This window comes from Gymnoscopelus microlampas (assembly GCF_963454915.1).
Source record: "Gymnoscopelus microlampas genome assembly, chromosome: 6".
NCBI classification, from domain to species: Eukaryota; Metazoa; Chordata; class Actinopteri; order Myctophiformes; family Myctophidae; genus Gymnoscopelus; species Gymnoscopelus microlampas.
Window position 1 is genome coordinate 23,504,079 of NC_139943.1, and position 21,203 is coordinate 23,525,281.

The following is a 21,203-nucleotide window of genomic DNA, read 5'->3' on the forward strand; positions in this document are numbered from 1 at the left end:
CCATACTTGTTTGTCTAAAAAAGGGCCGAAATAAACTAACTAACAAAAATAATATTATTTTATACACGTTTTTTACACTGCCCTCATAGTTCTCTGATAAGATCTGTACTGTAATATTACAGGCTCAATATTTTTTACAAAAATCAATTCTAGTAAGTGATAAAAAAAATGATTACAATGTTGTTTTGATCGTTGACATATAAGAAATATAAGAAAAACTGTATCCAAAAAAACTGCTTCTCCATTATTCAATGGACCTACATAAGCAAGAAAGATTAAAGCTGCACTATGTAACTTTCCTTTTCTAATCCGGGTTAAGGTTAGGGATTTGAACCTGGTTTCCTGCGCAAGTGCTGATTATTATTTTATTTTTTTACCATTGAGCAAATAGAGCCTGCCTGCTTGCTCAGGGGATAAATTGAATCTTGACCATCAGGTAAAAATTCGTGTCAGATGCTGTGTCTAGGTCATGACCTTTGACACGATTTAAATGTCTCAATAGAAGAGCGGGGAGACAAAATACAACCACCCCAATTGTATAAGTTATATTGTATTAACATACTCTACCATACAGATTGGACAAAATAAATTTGTATCCATGAAAAAAAAGTTACATGGTCCCGCTTTAAGCCAGTTTAGGTTCTAAATGTCGATTTTGATATATCTTCGGTTAATTGCCCAGCCCTATGACAAAGTATAATATAGGGTTTAAGTGGTTAAAGTTAGATTTGTGTCGAATAATTCTATTGCTTAACAATAATGCTGTTAAAACATAAACCATATATGTAAAAAATATTTCTTTTTCAGTATTAGCCTACTCCCCTTGCATTTAGGGTTGTATTGACAAATTTGAATACAGAACCCACCAACATTTTTTCTTTCCTGCTCATTATGTTGTGTTATTTCTATTCTTCTGTTATTTTGTGTGAACAAGATTTATGTAAGAGTGAATGAGGAATGTTAGAATGATGTTCTTTGCATGTTTATAACCTCTTTCAGTTAAAGCCTCTTTTTGATCTGTACCTCTAAGCCGTTATTAATCTAAAAGCACCTTTTTCTCAAATCAATCCCATTTTTAGGTGCAGCATATTACCAACACAGGAACGAGACGCAATCACTTAAAACATGCGGGGAACATAATTTATTAGAGTAACTTATAGTTTAGAACACATTTACATTCGACTCACGGCCTGTATCACATACCTTACTTCCACATATCAAATTTTAGCACCCGTCTTGCTTGCACACTGACAGCAAGAGTTACCAAAATATATCGTTATGTGGTTGGAGCCGTCATTAAAAACTATGAAGATCGATTCCCTTATTCAATGAAATATCCCTTGCGTGAAACAATGAAACTCGAAGGAAGACAAAATCACAGGAATCGGATTCCAGCTCCAAACTGGACCCCGTCAGATATTCTGTAAAGATAAGAGGGAAACATGATTCCATTTACATCCAAAGGAAGAGAGAAAAGTAAACTATTCAGTGATCATAAATTATCAACGTACAACTGCGTCTCAGCGGGAGAGACCCATGTACTCACTGATGCTAGGTTCACCCAAAATGAAAGGGTAAAAAAAAACACTCCATGAAATAAATGAAAGGAACTCATGTCACATTTGGCAATTGTTGTTTTCTTTTACAGTACGTGTCTCTTGTTTCATGTACAGTATGAAGTCTGTGGTGTATATGTGATGTATGCTGCACATACGGTTGATTCTGTAACACCGTCCCACCAGGGAGAATTTGTCCGGCATTTTTGTTTGTTTGTTTGTTTGGAGAAAACATTTGTAGAGTAATGTAAGTTAGTTTCTGTGAAATTCCCCTTTAAGAAGCATCAGACCATGTTTGAACTTCAAGTTCACTTTTATTCTGGAAATGTCTGCATTTCTGGATGTATTCCATCATATGGAGCAACAGAGCACTGATTCAACCCACTTCATCTGGGCACAGTTCAGACTTTTCAGTGTACTTACCATTTACACTAGCAAAAAGGATTAAATTAATAATAATAATGATAATAATAACAAAGGCAAATAAATTGTTTTGAAAAGTATAGTTAAGCATCCTGTATTTTTGTCTTCTAAACCAGCAGTAACCTTTAGGTATGAACACAATGTGACTAATAGCATCAAACACTAGCTGTCCGTACCTGTCTCCACTCTGGACTCCCATAGGAATGCAGTAGTTCAGTTCTAGGCGGGCGATGTTCCCCAGACGCAGCACGATGCCTGCTCCATATGACCAGCGGATACACTCTGCCAACTTCTGCAAGTGAGCTCGCGGGCCCTCTCCTGGAAAAAGGTAACGACAAGTGCACACACAAAATAAATTGATCAATAACTGGGCGGTAGTGGCTCAGGGGTAGAGGTCGAGCGGCCGGATGGAAGCTGTGAGGTTTCCAGTTCGATCCCGGGCTCCCCCAGAAGAGTTAGTGTCGAAGTGTCCTTGAGCAAGACGCTGAACCCATAATTGCTCCCGATGAGCAGGTTGCTACCTTGCATGGTTTCCTCCGCCATCGGTGTGTGAATATGTGTGTGAATGGGTGAATGTAATGCACAATCTATGTAAAGCGCTTTGGCTAAAAGCGCTATATAAATGCACCATTTACCATTTATAACTGATAACCTAATAAAAGAAGTGAACATGTTAACTATAGTAAAACTAAGGTAGGTTTACCATACATCCTACTGCCTACTAAAACTTTAACCACTGCTGACTACACGCACTACAACACCCAGGTAGGATACTTAGCTATTTTACCCTACCTTATAGTGATGCGCGGGTTGACCCGTAACCCGCGGGACCCGCGGGTCAACCCGCGGCGCGGGTGGGTCATGTCAGAATTTCGGAGAATTTTATGCGGGCTGCGGGTGAGCGGGTCAGCCGCTCTCACACGCAAAAAAATAAATAAAATCACATGCTCTTGTTTTGTCTTTATTCCTAATAAGAATAAGAATAATAACAATAAAACAGTTTGAATACACTTGGGGATTATTTTCTAACCATGATTTTACAGAATAAAAATCGCGGGTCGCGGGGCGGGTTAATCCATAGATTTATATATGGGTTCGCGGGGCGGGTTGAGGCGGGTTGGGTTCCGTCGCGGGGCGGGGCGGGTCATGAAAAAACCCGACCCGCGCATCACTACTACCTTATAATGAACACTAATTTTACTTGCTGAGCTTTGTCTAGCTGTAGTCTACCACCTACTGGTCGGATATATGTTTTGCAATGTAATGCTACACTCATGTGAGTAATGTGTGCTCTTTTAGTGGGTATTCAAAGGTCGTTAATGTCGAGTGATTCTGATACCCACCGTAGTTGAGGTTGCACAGATTCCCGGCGTTGAGGAAGAAGTGTGTTCTGAAGAGGTCACCAAAGCCCCCCCGTCCTGGTCTGAATGGAAGAGGTGTGTAGAGGTGTAGACCCCCAGCCCAGTAGGCCTCTCCTCCCAGGTAGTCACCTGCCAGACCAGTAATACCAGCGCAGAACACCACAGGTCAGTAGGCCTATAGTGGTCCTTTGTACAGTAGGTCAATCGTATAACGGCACCAACGCTTGACAGGGATAGAGCTTTCACTCCATGTACTTCAATGGATAGATAGCAGAAGCCACAGACCCTTATTTGATTCCGTCTTTATTTCAGGGCCCAAAATCTACAACGCAAAATTCTCAGCAAGGTGTGTGCTTGTAGATCTGCTATTTGTACTTTTATTTGACAATTAAAACATTTTGAAAATGTTGTAAAATGTAAAAGAATATATATATTAAAACAATTGCCAAAATAAGGACACCAGGGTTCATGTGGTTAAACTATTCAATCACTATCTATGTGAAGAAGACCTCCGTGTAGAAGAGTGCTGACTGCTGACCAACAAATAGTGCTGACCAACAAAGCTCTGTTCCAGGAAACAGAGCTTAGGTTTATATGGTTTGGAATAGTCACTGTTTTCATCATTGCCAGATACATTGGCAGGAGGGTTTGGGCGTGTGTAATATATAAAGCTCAAGCCAAAGAAATGTCTCACCATCGCTCTGTGGACCCATACTGTACATACTGAACCCTCTGATGCTGGTTGGACCCCCAAGATAGAACCTAGCACAGACACACACACATAAAGACAGACACTTGTCATGTAAGCACAGAAATAGACACAAATCATTGCACATACGCAATGATGTGTGTCATACGCAATGATGTGCGCGCGCGCACACACACACACACACACACACACACACACACACACACACACACACACACACACACACACACACACACACACACACACACACACACACACACACACACACACACACACACACACACACACACACACACACACACACACACACACACACACACATTGCTAGTGTAGTGACAAAGAAAGCCCTTCCTTTCCGGCTTCCCTCCCATGAACATGACCAATTGTGCTTGTTGAAACGCTCGGCCAGGCCATAGCTATCGTGGAGGATTCAAATCCCTAATCTCCACAGTGGTGGTCCGGAAGTTTACCCCTGTGACACCCAAGCGCCCCAGTGTTTTACTCTTAATTGAGGAATGTATTATACGTATACTGTATACACAATACTGTATATCAGCACAGTTACACATACAAAACAATAAGAAAAAGAAACAAAGAAATAATTTGTTTATGTAGTTTCACCATGATGCTGACTGGTTATGAAAAACATTTAGAGCTTCATGTCCTGGATATCACCTAGCATTATGTAAATATTTCTAATATGAACTATTTATAACTCCATCAAATGTGAATACTGTCTTTGTTTCATATTATAAAATGAAAAGTTATGTTTTTGTTCGCTGATTAAATCATTTCAAGATGTCTTCTTGGGTTCACATGACTTTTGATGAACATTTAAAATTGATGAGCATTGTACTTTATTGCCTCGTTTTATCACCATTATGGTACAAAATAATTGCATAGATTAATTGAATAACAAAAAAACCCCAACAGATTAATGTTTGATGATAATGATGTAACCTTTTAAATCATAACTAATGAGCATAATAGAAACAACTATGAAAATAGGGCCCAAGTGAAAGGACACTTTTAAATATTCCATTTACAGTAAGTAATACAGAGCGGTTGGACGGTATTCAGTATCATTATGTACCTGTCTGCTATGCTCGTTGGCTTCTCACCGATCGGCAACAGCACCCCTCCCCACATAGAGGCAGACAAGACCTGAGAGATGAAGGAAAAAGCTTTTAAAAAAATCAGCAGCAGAAACAGTAGAAAGCTGGCAGAGACAGTGTAGGAGATACTGTCTCAGAGGGAGACTGTAGGGAAGACGTTAGGACAGCTGTCAGGGAGACAGGGAGTGGGACAGATGAGAGGGTAACAATGTTGGAGATGCAGTCTGAGAGGGAGACTGTCTCTCCTACACTTTCTCCCTCTCACCTTTAGAACTGTCCGTCTCTCCTACACAGCAGACAGTAGGAAAGTTGAGAGGGCGACAGTGTAGGAGAAACAGACAATAGGAATGATGTGAGGAAGACAGTGTAGGAGAGACAAACTCAGAGGGAGACTGTGTAGGAGAGACAAACAGACAGACAGGAGGACAGCTCAGAGGGAGACAGTAGAGCAGAGAGACAATTGGAAATCTTGGAAGAAAGTAATGTAGGAGAGACAGGGGAGACAGTGTAAAAGACACAGACAGTAGGAAAGCTCAGAGGGAGACAGACAAAAGTGTTAACTTTTGTCAACAGACAAACAGACCCTGATGAAGACCTTCTAGGTCGAAATGCGTTGGTCATACTCATTTGCCTTGCTCTAAATAAATTCATATATTTTTTTCACTTGAGACGGAGTGCCTTGGAATTCCTTTCTTTGCAAGTCTGCATTTCACACCTTTTTTGGCAAGCAGTACTTTGGAAATCCTCTTTTGTTTAAAACTTTTTAACTTTTTAACTTTTAACCTTTTAACTAACTTCTTTGACAAACATTTTCAATTCATGAAGAGTTAACTCATATTGTCAGTTTTTTTCCAGTTGGTTACAGAAACACTGGTCTCAAGTACTCACTCAACCACATTTTATATTTTTTATTTTCTCTCCACTTTGCTTCTGTTTATTATTGTGCAAACTAGACTAAATAAACCGCAAGATAGACAATCAAAGTTATTCTTTCTTGATCATTTAATTATGTATAATGTATTGAATTTAAAGACCAGCTGAAATGAAACACCACTGATGTGATTGGCTGAGGAAGCACCTAGCCCCTGTTTCACAAGGAAATACATCTTGATATGGTTGCGAAGCCATTTCAGCTAGTCTTTAATCTCTTTGAACTGAATTGGACTGAAATGGACTGAACTGAATTCAATGTAATTGAGGATAATTAACATAATACAATTAAATAGAACTAAACTGAACATATTACAACTTTACATTATTATGGAGTATCTCACCGAGTCCCAGAACAAACTTTTGTTGAGTTGGATCTCAAAGTCCTCCTTCACAAAACTGGCATCGCCCCCGGTGTAACCAGCCAACTCCTACACAACACAACACACAATATAACACAACATAAGCATGACACAATACAATATCACTAAACATCAATAAACACAACCAAACAATACACTATGATTTAGCTATATGTTACGGAGTTGGAATCAATCAAATCCTAACGATACCCATCCCTACTATTGGTACTGTTCTTCCTTGTGTCAGTGAACACAAATAGTATTATGGCTAGTAAACTAACCTGATGGATCTTTATCAGGCCCCCGTTCCTGGGAAGAATGGAGGAGTTTCTGGTGTCAATAACCATAGCATGCTAGGAGAGAAGATAATTAGAAAAGTCAATACATATATAGTTGTGTTACATATTGACACATAATGGATCTATTTCTACTTCGTCGTCTTTTAACAACAACCACAATGTTGGTATAGTATATTCACTAATGGAAACTAACAAACTCCTCATTGTGCTGCTACTGATACAAAGTATGTTAATATGTTTTCACCCCTTCCTATTAAACTAAACCAAATGCACCTAGAGCAGGTGTGCATAGTTAAGCCTCGTGGCTTAATGCCTCTGGTAGTGTTTCAGCCCAACTTTGTTTGGCATTTTCAGCACACTCTGGTGGACACGTTTGTAATGTAGGCTGAGAGTGACAAACATGTGGCGTGATTTAGTATTTCCTAGCATAGCAGGAGTGCTCAATTTGGTTCACTCAAAGTCCCATGTTGGTTCACTCGACTTCCTGCTGTGCAAGTTTCAGCAACAAATGAATTACTTTCTAAATCACTTTAAAATAAGGCAGGCGGACCCACAGCAAGGTTCGTGAAACAATATCTTTAGAATACAGTAGTACAGTACCGAGAGTGAGGACTTGAGAGAGTGACCACTCTCCTCCCGGACAGCGAAGGATGCTGTACGAGCCAGACAGCCCAGTTCTCTCCACACACCCTCCCACTTCAACGTCTGACTGGTTTTCCACAGTGGGAACTGGTGGGACAGAAATAAAAATGAACATAGTTAATGTAAAAGAAAAGGAGAGAAGAGGAGACTAATGCATTTTGGGGGAACTAACCACTGTAATGTGATTACTTAAATTAACATACCGGTGGTCTAGCATGTTTAGTCCATTGGATTTGACCCACAATATAATTGACATTACTGACGACCATTTTCCAAAGCATTCTATGGTTTGTTTGATTTTCAAGGAAGCCATTGGATTCAGTTTGTGTCATACACTATTCAAATCAATTTGCAGGGAATTAAAATGTGCTTGAGACAGGTAATGAAATCATAAAAATGAATGCATGGTTATGTTTTGTTATTAAAGTTATGGTATCATTGCATTTTCATGCATTTTAAAATGCACACTAATTTTGAAAAGTATATCCAAAAATATTCCCTGGAGAAACACAACATTCAATCATCCATGAGTTACTCATTTACGTTTGGCCAAGATTGACTCAATTATTCAGGCAAGGTCACTAACGTTTTAATAACTTTGGTTTTTTTTCTTCTTTTTTTTTAACTAATGCCAAGTATAATAAAAATAACATTGAAGTTAACGCATGATATATGGAAGCTGTGAATAGACTGTATTGATTATAGAGCTTTAAGTGGTCGTTTAATAAGTTACTTCATTAATGTGAAAAAGAGGCAAGAGGAAAACAGCAGATTAAACAAAAGGTGAATATGATAACGGTATCAGGGATGGATGAAAGTATTTACAGTCATTTCTGTGGAGACACCTCGATCTGTCTCTCTCAGGGAACTCCATGGAAACTGGCCTGTGACTTTGTACAAGTTGATTGAGAAGCTGTTGCAGAGGAACAGAAAATACAATGTTACCAGAGAAAAGCGTTTCCTTCATATCACTGCTGTCAGAATAAGCGTAACTTGAATGACTTTTGGTGAACGACCCTTACTCTACACATGAATTATCATGTTTTCTGAATGGGCTAAATAACTCAACCATCATAATTACATTGAATTAAAAACAATGCAAACCTTCAAGTAAGTTATTTCTCTGCAAGAGGACATATAACTAAGTATAAGTTGTGGTGGAGTAGTCATGCCTTACTTGCGCTCGAAGCGTCCAGGTTGGGGTTTGAAGAAAGACAGACCATAAGACGTCTCTTTGGTGCCATAAGAGAACTGGAAGGTGAGTTTCTCTGCACGTCCAAACATGTTGGGGAGCTTCAACCCTAGTACCTGTAAATGTGAAAGGAAATAATTTCCTCAATATTTGTTTATTTCAATAAAGATTCTAGAGAAAAAAACACTGTCCACTCCAGCATTAGACTGACAATATCAGTCACCAGAACCAGGGACATGTGTTTTAAATTAGTCTAACATGGTTAGGCTTATATAGGGAGGGAGGGGGCGTGTCTGATGTAATGCAACTTAAAAACTGTCAGAGCAGATGTTAAAATGACCCCCGAGGTGTTTTAAAGTGAAAGAAGGCGTAGGAGAAGAACTATAAGTACCAGAGAAATAAAATACAACATAGGGTGGTCTTTCCATAGCATCACCTGCTGTTGAGAATCATTTATGGAATAATGTAGCTGACACTGACACATAGGCTGCTATGTGCCTGAATTTTAAAGTATTTTCAGCAATGGTACAATCATTTTTTGGTTGGTAGATCTTTTTGAGTTTTAAAAGTAGTTCTCAAGTCAAAAAAAGTGTGGGCAACCATGGGCTACAGGCTAGCAAAGCAAAGCAAAGCAAAAGCAAAGCAAAGTTTGTTGTTTACCCAGGGTGTCGGACTAAGCACGAAGCTTGTTTCCAGCCGGACCCTGCATGGAAGCCTTGCTCAAGGGCTATTCAGCGGTGATTCATGATCGATGTGATGAATTGGGGAATCGAACTAGGGACCTTCCGGTATCAAGGCCGCCCCTCTAACCACTAGGCCACCGCTGCCGGCTACATTTTATATTTTGAATTTGCTCTTTAAGTTTATTTGGCCTGGCCTGACACCCCATAGTTGTGATTGAGGTAACATTCCATCATGTATCTTACATAGAAAACTCTTTGCCACAACTAAATTAACAGGAGCAGACCAGTCTTCCATGGTTCAGACATGGTTCACTAACTTCAGAACAAACTGAGGCATATCTGATATGTATAGCAGTACTGATGACCATGCTTCCTTCATATGTGATAGGTGAGGTCTGTATAGCAGGTGTTGTGGTACTGACCATGCTTCCTTCATTGTTTCCGACCATGGTGTTGTAGCTGCCGGTCATCCGTCTCAACTCTGTCACCTCAAACGTGACATCTAGACCGTTGGGAAGAGCGTCCGTACCTACAGGGGCAAAATCAGGCTTATTTCTGGATTTCTAAATGCAACAAATAAATTATTTTTATTATATAAATACTGTATAAATAAAAATGTAATACTTTTTAAATTGTGTTTTTATGTGAACAAATAGTCTCATGTAGCCAGACGATTAGAGATCTCTGCCTACTGATATGTCTGGAGAAATGTAAATTCAATGAATGTGCTTAGACGCTGGAGAAAATCAGTGGTAACACACCTACATCCACTGCTCCAATCTTGATACCATCATAATATGAAGGACCCTAAAGTCTTTCTATTGGATCTGTGATGCTGTTATTTTTTAAATCTCTGAATAGTTTCAACACAGTTTTAACCCATTCACTGTATTTAGATGTCACCCGACAGTATCAGTACGTGCAGATCTCTGATCGTCTGGTGATGTTAGGGTGACCACCTTCAAACAGACCCATTGAGGGACAGACGTACCCGTTCCGCGGGACATCGCGGGACACATGCACGCGCGCACAGCGCGCGTGCATGAGGACCTCCCGTTCACGCGCGCGGTTCTGGCCGGATTAGGTTCGTTTTTTGGTTTCTTTATTTCGGTTTTAGGGTTAAGATTAGGGTTAGGTTAGGGTTATGTTATTAAATTCTTATTTTTGCCTGATTTTACCGATTTATTATCAAAAACAAAATTGTTTTTAGTTTTTTTTCATATCTTTGATTTTCGGGACATTGCTCTGCTTGTGCGGGACGCGGGACAGAGGGTCCAATTTCGGGACTGTCCCGCGAATTTCGGGACGGGTGGTCACCCTAGGTGATGTAGTTTATTTTTTCGTGTTGATTTGTTGATACATATATTTCTTAATTATCCAAAACCATGGCTATCGATTATTCGATTGATCAAAAAATTCAACGATAGTTGCAACCCTAAAAATGTATAGGAATTGAAAATCACATATTACATCAAAGAGATATCTGACGGGGTACTATGTTCTAATATAAACCATGACGTATGTGACAGCACCTTGTGAGGTGTCGATGACAACTTCTACTTTTCTGAAGATGCCGAGACGTAGCAACTTCTGTCTGGCTTCATGGGATGTCTTCATGACCTAATAACACATGAGAGAACCACATATTAGGACTGCTGATGGGAACACACTTCAGTACAACAATAACAATCTGTTGCAGTTTGACAGAAAAAGCGGTGAACTTTTCAAGAATTAAGAAAGATTCCCCTGTTTTTAGTGAAAATGTACTAATGTGCATGTACAAATTTCCCATTTTAACAAATAATGTCTTGAGTTTGAGGACTAAGAAATGCAAGCAATTAAACATGAGCATAACGGTTTACATCTGACAGCAACTTCTTCAACGAATACCCACGTCAATTAAGTTTTTTGCTCGGAAGACTCCAGCGATTTCATAGGTTAACAGGTCATCCTTGGTTCTCGATAGGCCGTCTATATGTACACGCTGAACCACAACCTGAAAAAGAATTAGGCAGCAACAAATGAGCAGAGTTGTGTTTCTTCTACATGTCTGTTCAATGCACTGTTCAATGCACTTCCAAAACTGAGGAGTGTTGCCTTTATTTGTTCTTTAAAAGAATACAAATAAAATAAATACATTATTATTATTACTATTATTATTTATGATATAGATATGTGATTTCATATGATATATGATAAGATAATAATATGGACCCATGCTAAACTATTTTAAATAATACCTGGATGCAGAACAAGGCAAATCCTTACATTCTTGTTTTCCAGAACCTCTTGCTTTGACTCCTGTTCCATCTCTGGTGCCTCGATGTCATCAGCTTGAACACCCAGCTCTGGCCCTCGCATGGGCAGAGGGTCTAGGCTCTGTAACACAGGTCAGCATCAACAGATAAAATGTTGTATTTCAATACTTAAATTACCATGCTACAATATTAATCCCATAAAATTCTTCATATTACAGAAGTGTGAGGAAGACCTCTCAGCTTCCACTTTCTGCAGACTGACGATCTGGCTACCAAGGTAACCTATTCAGCATGGTTTGGGTTCACCACAGTATCAGACACTGGATCCATTATCTACTGCAATCTTCCTTTTCCCATTAGCTAGCTAACTCAGAGCCTAAAATCTATTCTGTATCATTGGTCATGAAGAACAGGTTTATTATCATATGCTGTGCCTATAGCTTATGATACCTTAAACGTATTTGTGTTTGATTTATTCTTTCATCATGAACCATTAATTTATATTCATATTTTACTTTTTCATTAATGATATATTTTCCCATTCATTAAAAATTCTCAGTAGCATAGTCCTACTCAGTCATGTATACTTTCTGTTGGTATGAAATGCATAACAAACAATTCCTAAATTCACAGCCTTCAAAACAGTTGTATAGCTTTCACAAGTACCACCCATAGACCCTTAAACTGTTAAATATTTGCACGGTAAACACGCCCTATGTTTCTGTATACATATGACAAGACATAGTAAATGTACAACCTGTGCACATCACCCCCAAATATCCTTTCCCCCCATTTGACTACTCGTATATATGATGTTTTGCATATTATTGTGTATTATTGTTTGTCTTTGAATTGAATACACAGGACCTCAATTGAGGTCATCTTTTTGCAAACTGTTAATAAAGTATTCAATCAATCAGTCAATTTCCTTTTTTTAAGACCCTACCTAAGACCACATAGTAGTCTTTATAGAATATTAAAAAAATATTATTTATAATAGTCATAATCCCAATATCCCATTATTACAGTTTGCAAATTAAAAAGTATAAAAAATGAATATTTCACAAAGAAAAGAAAGAAAGAAAAAGAAACTCGGTGCACCAGTTTAGGTGCACCGAGTCTGAGTGGTTATGAATCAATTTACAGAAATAAATATGTCTATGTAGGCTACTGCACTTTATATTGTATATCAAGTGTATAAAAGCACGTAAGAATCTACTATATTCAAAATATGACTCCGTTTTGAGGATTATGACTGGTCCATGCTTGTCATAGGGCCTGTGTGGGGGTTTGACAGCAGTAACATTAGCCTTGTACAGTGCACACATACTGTATATAGGTCATGCGTTCATTCATGTAATAAATGTGACGTAGATGTCCTTACCCTGGCATGAACGGTACCCATTTTTAGCGCTAGAGCACGATCGCCCTGCGAAATATAGCAGATATGTTTGGTTTATTGGAGAAGTTAAATCATATGTACTAGTAGTCCGTCGGACGAGGGTAGTTTATATTTGCAGGCGGGTGCCGCCATGACACTCCTTAACCACGCCCCTTTTTCCTATTTGTTTTTCCTTTTTTTCTTCTTTTTCTTCTCCTCTTTCTTCATCTGTTTCTTCTTCTTGAGCCACCTACTGTCCCGGAGTGCATATGCAAGGCTTTACATTATTTGTGCAGTGGTCAGTCAGTGGTGTAAAGTAACCAAATACATCCTACTATAATTCTAGTAACCTCTGTCCGTTTGTAGTGGTGGTGGTGGTGAAGACACCCGGTTCCCCTCACTGGCTGGACCAATTGCTCTGATTTTGCTCACAGCCATTGACCATTACCATCTGAACTTAACTGTGAAGCCCGTTTTTCGATTTCATCAAATCTCAGCTTCTTATTAGCGTTTTTGTGTCAAAGAATGTCGTCCCATAGCTGCGGCTGCCCAGCTATGGGACAAACTGCCTCCCGGGTTGCCAGATCATGTGCGTATATCCCCCCACGGCTGCGCCGACCGGGTATGGTCTAGTGTACTGTAATTAAGTACAAATCTGAGGAATCTTTACTTTACTGGAGTATTTCCAATTTTCAATACTTTTACTTCTACTCCACTACATCTCAGAGGCAAATATTGTACTTTTTACTCCACTACAATTATTTGAACAAGTTACTTTGTAGATACGTGATTATTATTACAAAACATACATTAACCACTTCAGCCCTATTTAAACTTTGGCTATGTATCCGATCTACAAGCCCACAACACATCGCATCTTGTAGATATGCTATTTTCAAAAGATTTTTTATACATTTTAGACATAGGATAACTTGTCAAACGGGATATTCTGCATAATGAATACTTTTACTGCCAATACATTTATACTTTTACTCAAGTACATTTTGATTACCGGACTTTCACTTGTAACAGAGTATTTCTAAATTGCAGTATTTACTTTTACTTAAGTAAAAAATATGAGTACTTTTTCCACCACTGAGTGTCTGTATGGAATCGCCCCAAGGAACCCTGGTTTTCACTGAACCACTGCATTACCTCAAACTAACTAGGTTACCAGCCTGCCTGCCTAACATGTCTAATCCTGATTAAGAAGAACTGATCTTACTGATCATATCTCCATCCCTTAAGTATTTAACTCTGCAAATGTATTATAAATTACTATAATTGCAGAGTTGAATATAATCCTGTATGTCCAAATCATAATCTATAAAATACCTCTTCCTCTCTTCTGCACACCCTTTTAAGGCCATAAGGTTCTACTGTACTATGGTGTCTGTTGGGTTCGTGATAGGAAAAGTCAGAAAAGTATTTTCTAAAAGTATGTATAGAAAAATCACACAGTTGAACCCTTAAGTCAAAGACAGCAAAAAAAATACATGTATATTACAAATTACATTCAATATCTTTGCTCACTGTATTTGATTGTACTTTTTATTTATTGTCTATATGCAAATCTTTTTGCAAATACTAGGGTTGTGAGGTGCCTCTCGCAAAGCCTGGGAATTAGATTCGTGTGGGGGTGTAATGTGTAAAATAAAAATGTAGACGTTAACATTTGTTTGTAAATAGTGATAATATACATTTATTTTTTATAACATATTACAAACGAAACAGGACATTTAAGATTGTAAATAAGTGGCTGAACTTCTCTGTAGGCCTTTTCTCCTGCAAGAAAAGAGACACAGAACATGACATTCCTCCTGTGGTGAGCACCTGTACCATGCATTCATGGTGCAGTAGGTGTACCCACCCCACCCACAAACCGAAATTTTCCCCTTGCATTTTATTGTAAGAATAATTACAGTCAAATTAAATAAAATGTATAGTATCCTTCAAAATCATTTGACATAGTAAGCCTCTAGATTAGAAGTTTTCAAATGATGACTATTATCTTTTATATACTTCTTGTACAAACTTCCCAATTAATAACAATTTGGTTTATTTATTTAATGGACACTATTTCTTAATGGATATTTAACTGCTTGGAACGGAACAGAAATATACAATGCAATGAAGTGAAGTGAAGAAGAAAACAGACAGCAGTGCGTACGTACGCCTCTCTTTTGAATGTCTCCCGGGATATCCTGTCTTCATCTGCACCTTCAGGACACTTATTAATGTTTATATCTGCTATCCCCAGTGTGGTTAACGCTGCAGCAGAGGAAATTACATAGTTAGTGTTAGAATTGTTCCATTGTGTCTTCATACTGTTTTTTAATTCACTATTAACAGATTGTAAAATAAACACTAAACATGCAGTGAGTGAATACAGCCTCAGACTAGTCATTGTTTGTGAAATGAAATGTGATGAACACAAGCATGCATTTCTAATTCTTTGGAACATTTCAATCCTCACATTTCAATCCTAATAAGACTGTATAGTTAAATTGGCCATTCTATATAAATTAGTAATTTACATTTAAAATGACTACTTTTATGTTTGGTACTGCAGTATATTTTGATGTCAATAACTTTTACTTTTATTCAAAAAAAGGATTTGTACTTGCACTTGTTACAAGTATAGATCTGTTACAAGTTGTAACAGAGTATCTACATTGTTATTGCTGAAATGTGAGTACTTCTTCCACGATTGTGCCATTGTCATACTCATCAAAGTGACAATCTTTCCTCTGCTTACCTTCCTTGTATTGGACACATGTTATGTATTTTTGCTTTGTAGGGTCCAAGATGCCAAATACAGAGTCCAGGTTGGACTCATCAAAGAGACAGGGTGCATCCACAGATTTCTGTTTAGATGCTTCCATCTGTTCCAACTGGTTAATGAGAAACTCTGTGGGATTCTCTGCAAAGACAATGGTGATAAAGAGTTACACTCTCTCCCCCCTTTCTCTCTCTCTCTCTCTCTCTCTCTCTCTCTCTCTCTCTCTCTCTCTCTCTCTCTCTCTCTCTCTCTCTCTCACACACACACACACACACACACACACACACACACACACACACACACACACACACACACACACACACACACACACACACACACACACACACACACGGCTCTATCATTGAAAGTGCTAATAGCAGTCCAATGCTAGTAATCTCTCAAGACAGATTAAGCTAATTCAAACGATTTTATTTTATAATTGCCGATGGGTTTCTGGTTCCCATATTGCAACGCTAGTAATATTAAAAACGTGACGTTTTTTCCATGATGTTTGACTCTCTAACAAACAGAGAATGATAATAATTTGTAAAATAGAAAAACTGAAACGCTAACCTGGTCTATAAAAGAACAGCATACTCGTTAAATTGTCCATTAGTTCAACAATTTTGTGTTTTTCAAGATACCCAGCAGCTTCTTTTTCTCTTGGCGTTGCCATGTTTGAAATGTAGTTTATAGTGGTTGCTAGGATACACGTCGTATGCTGTAGGACTTCCGGCTCAGAAATTCAAAATAAGAGTAATAAAAAACCTTTATAAATTACATGGATTTTCTCTAGCGTCTGGCCTATCTTACTTGGCAGATGTTGGTAAAAGCCCATTTAAGTATAACTAAGCTATTGAGAGATGTTTACTTAATATTCATTCATATTATAGGTTATTCAATGATAGACTATAGACTGTAGCTAGCTACATAAATTCACTGTTGGCAGACTGTAATATTATCTCACTGCAGAAGACATGTTGACACTGTATAATATTCACTGTTAATAGACTGTACTGTATATCATGTACATTCATTAATGTATTCATTGGTGATAGATATTCATGTATACGCTATTGAAATAGACCTACTGTACATGTTTTCTGAACAGGTAATTCGTTCAGAAAACCACTACAGAATGTCTATTGTCAGAGTTTATTTTATAATTCTATTGAAATGTATTTTCTTATCTTAGCTTGTTTCTTGACTTGTTCTAGTCTTACATGTACCTCTCCTGTGTTTCACTCTTACTGCTGTTGCTGCCGTGACACCTAAGTTTCCCCCAGGATCAATGAAGGTGTGTCTTATTTTATAGCCAAATATGTATAGGACAGTGCAAAATCATATATTTGGGCCATGGTAGCCAAAATAAGTCAATTAGTGAAAGCACCTAGTCTGCTGCAATATATACCCTTCTATAAAGTTAACAGTACTTCTACTAACTATTACCCAATTTTTTTTTGTGTGTTCTATCCACACGGGTTTTCCAAGCAGTTCCCACTGTAGCCAGTGTGGGTCCCTAATTTGTTCCAGTATAACCTACTGTATACAATTATCACTAGCGTACCTCAAAACCTACTGTCTGTTATCTGTCATTCTTGAATCTGTGTTCTGCCTGAAAACCAGTTGGGTTTCTACCACCTCCTGAACCCATGTCAGCCACAATAAGCCAGTTCAAATTTACCTGTCAACTGCTTCACAGGGACAGGTAAAACAGGGCTGTTTGTTTTAACAGGTGATGTTTGGATGGGTGACATAATTTGTGAGAGGACATTAAGACAATACAAACATGCTCATCAATATATTATTTACTTACTCTGTACAAACTGTACCTACTTGAATACTCTCATTTTCAGCACAGATTACAAGACACATTCATTAATAAGCCATGATAAGAAAGGCTTAATTAAACCATGTTGTTTCTTTTAATGAGTCAAAGAATCCTCTTGAAGCAGCCTCATAATTCTCCAGCTCCCGTGTTGAAGTGCTTATCTTGAACAGGTACACATAAATATATCAGTTGCACAACCATGTGCCAGGGCACCCCACTAAGAACACCCACAGCAAAAAAGTACACAGTTGAAGCCATGAAGAACACACAGTTGAAAGAGTACAACATGCTCCCCAAAAACAGTCCGATATCTGGATGCTTTGGCAGTCAAACAGCTCTTGCCAGACATCTGACATTGAGCATTAACATGTATTCCCCTTGATTCAGTGACCAACACTGAGGTGACATAAAGTTTGACCTAACCCATAAACGTATGTAAAATACATACACTGTCACACAATTATCAAGAGGATAAAATGCACGAAAGCCAGCGTCTTATTTCCATGTCCTTTCATATGTACTGTATGTGAAAATTATGTAGTGACGCTTGATGCGCATGTCAGCATGTCCAAGCACCCATAGATGCGAGAAAATGTCCTTGTGGGAAAAGTGTGGGTGTGCCTTCCACACTGGGGGCAGTACAAAGCAATTAGTTCTATCAGTCCAGTTTCTGTTCGGCTTTGAGCTGCTCCATTGCTGCGGCAGCCTCTTCTCTGGCTTTATATCCCAGCAGCTCTGTCTTCAACTCTCCTGGCTTTGGTGGGATCTCTGGGATACTCTAATGGATAGAAGGAAAAAGACGGGAAGATCAGTAATACAGTATGCATAGTGGGAAGTTTGCATGCGTTCATGGATTAAGTTCAAATTCCTGACAACAAATCAGTTTGCTGTGTGGACAGAACATCACATTCTCAGCCAGGTGCTGACACATATAACTTGTGTGTCAACAAACACCTGGAAATTATTATGTATTTGTATCATTCCAGAGCTATGGAATCGGTCATATGTTTTAGTAAATATAAGACCTAAAAAGTATAGTGGATTTCCAGAACGAGAGGCAGATCCAGTGCCCAATCTCAAACCATTGGTACTCTTGTAAATATGTAAATATGTAGATAACTTGTTTGGCCTTTCTGCTGTTCTCTTGTCTGATCTCCTTCCCACTTACCCCCCTTCTTCTTCTCCCTCCCCCCCTCTTCTTTCTATGGAAATTAACGTTGCGATGGGAATGATGTAAAAAAAAAACTTGTAAACCTGTGATGTGACAATAAAACTGATTCTGAAAAAAAAAAACAGTCTGTGCATTTCCACCAAATAGCTACAACTGGTTCTCGGGTAGAAGAATTGGGCCGAACCGAACCGTACACTGTACTGCCCGTCGTCGCTTTGCTCTCAAGTCTGGAAACGCAGGCCAGTTACTGTATCACAACCTCCACCCAATATCAGTGGAAATGAAAGGAAAGCAATGAATGTTAGCACTCACCAGATCAGGTAGGTAGTACTGATGGACAACCTGTGCTCCTGCAAACATGGACAGGACAGTAGCCCCAAGCATCCTCAGGTAGCGAGGCCAAGACACACCGGCTGGCATCTTCAGAGGAGTAACAGGTTCCTCTCAGCCTACAAGAGAAGTTATCAACAAACAGATTTTATCCAAAGCCCATCAAAGTTCTAGTAAGCATTTGCCTCTCTGCTCCACCCAGTGAGTGCCTGTCAGACTGTCATCTGGGATTAGGCTAATTATTAACAACTTTATCTTCCATATAATTTAGAAGTATTGGGAGAACAGAGGAGGTAGCGTGTAAGCAAACTGTACAGACTTTTTGAAAAAGTAGTGTGCCTTCCAAGTGAAGGAAAATTATTAGAAAATGATATGATGAATGTACTGTAGGCCAGACACTAAGTGAAAAATAGTTCTAAACTGTCTAGCTTAGCTGTCTGATTCCGCCGCAGAACATTACCTTGAACTTAAGTAAGACAGGGGTGAATAAGAAGTGAATTCAATTATTCCAGATCGAGGCGTCAGTATATATGCAGTAAGATTCATGGTCTGAAGATCCTCTATAATGCTGAAGAAATATCCCCGGTCACCACTTCAGTTGTAGACACTAGTTCCCCAAAACTCTGTAACGTTGTCTTACATCTTCTCCTGAGAGATGGCAACGTCATGACCACGTCATTCAGCTGATGTCTCCACTTCCCCACTTGTCTGTATATGGAGCTTTACATGGTCCCTCCCTATGCCCATACATGTGTTAACACTTTGCTCTACCCTGACAGATCATGTATGTATAGAGTTCCTGCACTAACAGTTGCGTATCTCTCTCTAAGTCAAGACAAACCCTCTTCAACACTAAGGTTCCTAACCAGCCCCAAGTTCAGAATTCACATAATCATCAGTCATTAAAGTGACCATCCAAAAATGGTTCATGTTTTTCCTTGACAAAAGTAATTGGAAGAAAACATGTAATTAAATATGTGCAATTTCTTACTGAAATTCTGCTATTATGAAACATGTATGCCAGCCCATACCAGACCCGTACCTGCTAACTGAAGTTTATGCATAGTAGATATATTGTGTTCTGTCAGTAATGTTGTGAATGTTATCCCAATACGTACATGGCATGTTAAAAGTGGAGATATTTTACTATAAAACACATTTCTGCCAGTAGAACTCAGAATCAGAAACAGTGCACAGTGCTGGTCAAGGTCAACCTGCTGCAGCAGAATATGAGTGCTGCACAAGTCAAATAACAGAAATAAAGCTACCGAAAAAGAAAGAATTTAACAGTTAAGTTAGCTGATTAAACCTGCTTCACCAACACCCCTGTCTGGGAACCCACCTGCTTGTCTATTCAAATGCTAGTAATCAGAATGAGTCTTGCTTCAGTTCTGGTGATATAACTGCTCCTCTCTGAGGCAGAGAATAGTTGTCACTTGTCATATAATGTCCACCAAGAAGCTGGAGTGACTACGTAGTCGTACCAATATGCTTCTGTTGCTTCATACTTAATAAACCACAAACCAGAGGTATAAACCTAACCATCACATTGTAATTGCATAAACATACCACGCATGTAAACAGTACAGAGGGTAGTACAAATCCCATACCTCGGAGGGTGGGCACTGAGGCCGGGCTGTGATTGGCACGCTGCCTGGTTGCCAGGGTATCCACTGGTCTAAAAAACATGGCTAAAACTGGTGGTTACCCGGGACAACCAATCCGCAAATCGCAGCACGACAAACGAGGCCGTCTCTTCAGACTATGGGAAACTCAACCGGACCACGCTCTTCTTCTATACCAGCAGCCAGGTACGTATTTCCATGTACAAGCTATTTGTCTCCACCCAGCGGCCACTGTCTGTAAAAGCAACCATAATAAACTGGTGGTAAAGACTCATTGGATAATTATAATATTTAAAATAAGGAAAATAAGGACTATAGTTCTGGTGAATTTGTGTTAGGCACACATTTCCGTTTTACCTATGAGCAGTGGCTCTCACAGTGGGGTCCAGCCATGGGTCCAGCCTAGCCGCAAGCAACTCTTAGATCCTATTTATTGCCTTGTTGGTGAGTTTAAGTTGTTTAATACAATCAGATAGGACTTTTCTGACTTTGGATGTAATGGGCTGTCAAGCCAGCCAGGGTTGGTATTGCAACTCTAGATTCCAGATATAAA

General features: G+C 38.9%; 3 protein-coding genes across 7 annotated transcripts; all 3 read right to left on the reverse strand.

Annotated features, from left to right (window-relative positions):
* Nucleotides 1–1,114: 1,114 nt before the first annotated feature.
* Nucleotides 1,115–13,071, reverse strand: samm50 (SAMM50 sorting and assembly machinery component). 2 transcript variants are annotated; one of them, XM_084060058.1, is made up of 15 exons: nucleotides 12,915–13,071; nucleotides 11,541–11,651; nucleotides 11,167–11,268; nucleotides 10,805–10,892; nucleotides 9,695–9,801; nucleotides 8,575–8,705; nucleotides 8,223–8,310; nucleotides 7,356–7,484; nucleotides 6,738–6,809; nucleotides 6,439–6,525; nucleotides 5,143–5,213; nucleotides 4,035–4,102; nucleotides 3,323–3,469; nucleotides 2,156–2,297; nucleotides 1,115–1,421 (listed from the first exon to the last, which is right to left on the reverse strand). In XM_084060058.1, exons 1-15 carry the CDS (start codon nucleotides 12,933–12,935, stop codon nucleotides 1,376–1,378), a joined length of 1,410 nt encoding a protein of 469 aa, XP_083916184.1. In that variant the 5' UTR covers nucleotides 12,936–13,071; the 3' UTR covers nucleotides 1,115–1,375. The 2 variants fall into 2 exon arrangements, with proteins under 2 accessions (XP_083916184.1, XP_083916183.1); XM_084060057.1 differs by having other exon boundaries at nucleotides 3,323–3,476; nucleotides 4,033–4,102.
* Nucleotides 13,072–14,650: 1,579 nt separating this feature from the next.
* efcab10 (EF-hand calcium binding domain 10) lies at nucleotides 14,651–16,369 on the reverse strand (the record flags this gene model as incomplete). The annotated part of the gene is made up of 4 exons (XM_084059498.1): nucleotides 14,651–14,696; nucleotides 15,086–15,182; nucleotides 15,670–15,834; nucleotides 16,267–16,369. The coding sequence occupies 4 exons, from the start codon at nucleotides 16,367–16,369 to the stop codon at nucleotides 14,651–14,653; spliced, it is 411 nt and encodes a 136-aa protein (XP_083915624.1).
* A 1,116-nt stretch (nucleotides 16,370–17,485) lies between these two features.
* Nucleotides 17,486–20,669, reverse strand: uqcc6 (ubiquinol-cytochrome c reductase complex assembly factor 6). Of its 4 annotated transcripts, none has more exons than XM_084059393.1 (3): nucleotides 20,636–20,669; nucleotides 19,008–19,144; nucleotides 17,486–18,302 (listed from the first exon to the last, which is right to left on the reverse strand). In XM_084059393.1, exons 2-3 carry the CDS (start codon nucleotides 19,113–19,115, stop codon nucleotides 18,183–18,185), a joined length of 228 nt encoding a protein of 75 aa, XP_083915519.1. In that variant the 5' UTR covers nucleotides 19,116–19,144; nucleotides 20,636–20,669; the 3' UTR covers nucleotides 17,486–18,182. The 4 variants fall into 4 exon arrangements, with proteins under 4 accessions (XP_083915519.1, XP_083915517.1, XP_083915516.1 ...); XM_084059391.1 differs by lacking the exon at nucleotides 20,636–20,669 and adding an exon at nucleotides 20,595–20,628; XM_084059390.1 differs by lacking the exon at nucleotides 20,636–20,669 and adding an exon at nucleotides 20,368–20,603.
* Between the last annotated feature and the right edge of the window lie 534 nt (nucleotides 20,670–21,203).

Coding starts and splice junctions, on each gene's coding strand:
- uqcc6 (XM_084059393.1), bottom strand. CDS start 19,115: ATGCCAGCCGGTGTGTCTTGGCCTCGCTACCTGAGGATGCTTGGGGCT. Junction 18,303..19,007: donor AGTACTACCTACCTGATCTG/GTGAGTGCTAAC, acceptor TCTATCCATTAG/AGTATCCCAGAGATCCCACC.
- samm50 (XM_084060057.1), bottom strand. CDS start 12,935: ATGGGTACCGTTCATGCCAGG. Junction 8,311..8,574: donor CCTGGACGCTTCGAGCGCAA/GTAAGGCATGAC, acceptor CCTCTGCAACAG/CTTCTCAATCAACTTGTACA. Junction 2,298..3,322: donor TCTGTGCAACCTCAACTACG/GTGGGTATCAGA, acceptor ACCTTTTTCCAG/GAGAGGGCCCGCGAGCTCAC.